Here is a 4,050-nt window from a genome sequence, read left to right as displayed (position 1 = left end):
CGAGTATAGCAGGGATTGTGGGGCTGGTGCGGGATCGGGCAGTGTTTCGTTCTGCTGTGCATGGGGTCGCTATGAGTCGGAAATGACTCGACGGCACTTAACAACAACAACACCAACAACATATTAAGAAAAGGAGAAGCCACAGTGAGGCAGTATTTGTCAGTGAAACAGTATCTGAGAAACTTCTTTGAATTCTAATCTTTGGTTTCTCAGTAATATATCAGTTAATGGTCAGAACTGATTCTTAGACTAATAACCTTGATGTTAAAGTCTAAAAAATAAAAACATGCAGACATGATAATGATGGAAATTCAGAAATCAAGTTAAATCCATTGTTAGTGTCTTAATTCTTCAATCTTTTCTAAGAGTCAGTCACAAAAGACAGTGATGCTTCCTACATGGTCTACCTGACAATGACAATTCACTGCCATTTGAAAGAACAATATCCAAATTGCGTACCGTGTTTGTGAATAAACGCGAGTCCTTGCAATATCTGGTACATGATATTCCTTATAGCAGACTCAGGGAACAACTTATTTCTGTATGGGGCAGAAAAAAAAAGTTACAAATCTGGGTTTACATATGAAAAAAAAATTCCTCTGTTTTTAGTTCTTTTGATTATATGGAGCAAGAAAATAAGAAAACATTTGCATACATGGTAATCTTTGATTTGCTCTTTGGTAGTAAGGAGCAAGGAAAAATACATCCATTTATCCTTACAAGAAAGGTTTATGAACACCAAACACATTCAGTTATGTTATAATAGTAAACAAAGGAAAAATTCCCTCCACAGACCACATACTAAAATAAAAAAAGAAAGAAACAGAAAAGACCTAAGAAACTCCTCTCCTGATAATATAAACTAAAACTTTAAAAAAACATTTTAGTGGAAGAAAATTTAAGGTCTTCTGGATGAAGGTGTTGTAGAAATACAGTGGATAATAACATCTTTACCCTGGTTGGGCAAATCACACAGCTTTTCCGCTGTTACTGACGAGGAATATGACATTTGTTCACTGAAATCACTCAGGGAGATGCTATGAATGACATTCATTTTGCCACTAGGAAAATGTGCCCAAGAGGCTTCACGTGGCTCACTTTTAAAGTTCAAAATTACCACACCAGGTAAGTTTATTAGTTTCTTCTTCCCAAGAGGCAAACCCCCAAGCACAGTAGCAAGAGAAGAACTGAAATAAATTTGGGAGCTTTCAATGGTGGCTTAGGAGAAATGAAGCCATGTACACCCTTGACTGTCGCTACTCTGTTCATATGTCCTTGTGAGAACGCAAACCTTCAGAGTGTGTTAAATTTCTGAACTTCTTTGGGTAAAATATACCATTAAAACATGAAAATGACTATCTTGAAACTGCAGTGAAACCTGTGAGAGCCAGAACTCAACAAGACTCACTTATTTTTCCAGATTTTGCAAGTTTTCCACCTTTGACAGGGTATAGTTTTACCACTTTTCCGTTGCCTGCTTTTGTGAGAAATATTTGCATTTTCCCTCTCTGACAGGTTTCTGCCTTCTACAGGTTTTACTGTAGCTTCTATGAAGATATCTGTTATAAGCCCTCAGTGTTAGGAAGATGGGTCAGGCCCCTCATCTAATGGGCAACTTCAAACAACAAAGCCTACGTAGCATGACTGTTAAATGATTAGAGAAAGTCTTGGGAGACTGTACTAAGCATCCTTTTTTGTAATATTTATTTCTAAGATCATGACCAAACTGTACCTTTCTTTAATGAGCTGATAAAGGTTTTCCTTCATGTACTCGAAGATAAAATAAAGATGATCATTTTCCCTGATAACTTCTTTCAATTTTACTACATTAGCATGGTTGAGCTTCTTTAAAGACTGAAATAAGAGGAAGAAAACCATGAGAAAAAATCTGTTATTGAAAAAGAAAAGTAATCCTACTTATGCTTTGGAAGAAACACTTAATTCTAACATCACAGAAATGCTATTCACCTACATCACAATTCGTATTTTACTGACAATTTAATGAACAATATTTCTCTAAGATAAATAGTAACTTTATATAGAAAAACTATTGTGATAACTGACTAGATGGTAAGTACTTCACCATTAACTGGTATTTCCTGGCTGCCTCCAGCACCAGGCAATGCTCGTGTGGGCTATCTTTGACCTGCCCCCTCCCAATGATTGAATTCAAGCTAAGGCAGAATTGAATTGGCCAGAGGGAAGCCAATAAAGGAAGCTGAGGCTTTGAGTTTTATAGCATTGGAGAAAGCAGTTGCTTTGAGCTGAGATCATCAGCCAACAGTCTGCAGGCACTTTGAACTAGAAATTGTTCAAAGAGCCTGAGGCTCTGGCCTGATTCTCTCAACTTCCATCTGACTCATGTGTGCCCATGACCCATGTAGTGCTCCTACTTACAAAGGGAGTTTTAATTACACAGGATGGGCTCAAGAAGGAGAAGTCTCACAGCAGAGACCCTGAAGCGAGATGAGAAATATCCCTTGGCTTCTAAGAAGAGCAAAGACAGAGTCAGGCAGAAGATGAGGAATAAGAGGGTGGCTCTGAAAATGGCACTAAATCTCTGATTAGTCATCTTTCCTTCCACATGTTATGGGAGGGCGACTCCACAAAATCCAAATGGGTTATTGTCTTCTGGCAAGAAAGAATTGCTCACAGAGACTGAAGTGGTTTACAGAGAGCAAGCCTTTAATGAAACACAGCACGAGGTTGTACAGTGGGACAGCAACCAAGCATATATACCATGCCAGCTGGACTGCCGTTTCACAGTTGGCTTACAGCAATTATAGGAGACAGAATGAGGAAGCTATACAAGTAGCCAGTCACGTGGGTGGGATTTCTAGCTTTTGATGGTCTGGTCCTCCAGAATGATCCAGGCATCTGTTTATCTGTAGTTCAAAGGGGGCTCTGTCAAGGACCTGCAACAGTCTAGCAATTACATACTTTTCTAATTGAAATTTTTCCTGTTTTCCCATTCCTATCAATAGGGGTAACTGGGAGCTCTGGTAGCATAGTGGCTAAGACACTTGCCTGCTAACCAGATGGCTGGCGGTTCAAACCCACCAGCCACTCCTCGGAAGGAAGGTTGGGCAATCCTACTTCCGTAGTGATACTGCCTCGGAAACCCAAGGAGGGGTCGCTATGAGTCGGGTTTGACTTGACGGCACATAACAACAACAACAACAAAGTAGTTAACAAAAGAATATGATTAACAACTTCCATTCCTTACATTTGACCCTAACTCACTATCAGCAGGGGTAAGGTAATTTACAAAGGAATGTGACCTGACAGCTTCCATTCCTTACATCTGTCCCTACCTCAAATATATGCAGTTTTCTTCTTTTTGAAAAATACACGTGAGTATAACTGTGCACATTATTTTCTGCTTGCATCGCTAGTGCTATTGATGGCAAACAGATTTTTGTATTGTTATTGGTATTAGGTACCGTGGAGTTGTCTCTGACTCTTAGCAATCCCTATGCACAGCAGAACAAACCACTGCCCGGTCCCGCACCAGCTCCACAATACTTGCTATACTTGAGCCCATCACCACAGCCACTGTGTCCATCCATCTCGTTGAGGGCCTTCCCCTCTTTCATTGACCATCCCCCTTGCCAAGCATGACATCCTTCTCCAGGGAATGCTGCCTTCCGACAACACTTCTTCCAGGACAGGTTTGTTAGTTCTTTTAGCAGTCCAGCATTCTTTGATGGCACAACTCAAAACCATCCACTCTTCTTCGGTCTTCCTTATTCATTGTCCTGCTCTCATATGCATATGAGGTGATTGAAAATACCATGGCTTGTGTCAGGTGCACCTTAGTGATCAAGGAGACATCTTGGCTCTTCAGCACTTTAAAGAGGTCCTTTACAGGCATTTTCCCAGTGCTATAAGTCTTCTGGAGAGCTCTGGTAGCATAGTGTCTAAGGCACTTGACTGCTAACCAGAAGGCTGGTGGCCAGCCACTCCTCAGAAGGAAGATAGGGTAATCTACTTCCGTAGTGATACTGCCTCGGAAACCCAAGGAGGGGTTGCTATGAGTCGGGTCCGACT

At 40.7% G+C, this 4,050-nt stretch overlaps 1 protein-coding gene across 1 annotated transcript in view; it reads right to left on the bottom strand.

Annotated features, from left to right (window-relative positions):
- Positions 1-4,050, bottom strand: part of CILK1 (ciliogenesis associated kinase 1) — a 55,763-nt gene that overhangs the window by 47,046 nt on the left and 4,667 nt on the right. Inside the window, exons 3-4 of the mRNA XM_007936139.2 lie at positions 1,733-1,854; positions 460-539 (exon numbers count right to left, since the gene is read on the bottom strand). Of these exons, the coding sequence (XP_007934330.1) occupies positions 460-539; positions 1,733-1,854 (202 nt within the window). The remainder of the gene's footprint in view (positions 1-459; positions 540-1,732; positions 1,855-4,050) is intronic.

The sequence above is a fragment of the Orycteropus afer genome, unplaced genomic scaffold, assembly GCF_000298275.1.
Source record: "Orycteropus afer afer isolate SDZICR_OR568_19922 unplaced genomic scaffold, OryAfe1.0 scaffold00034, whole genome shotgun sequence".
Lineage (NCBI taxonomy): Eukaryota > Metazoa > Chordata > Mammalia > Tubulidentata > Orycteropodidae > Orycteropus > Orycteropus afer.
The sequence above is the reverse complement of the archived record's forward strand: the minus strand, read 5'-3'. Positions and strand labels throughout refer to the sequence as shown.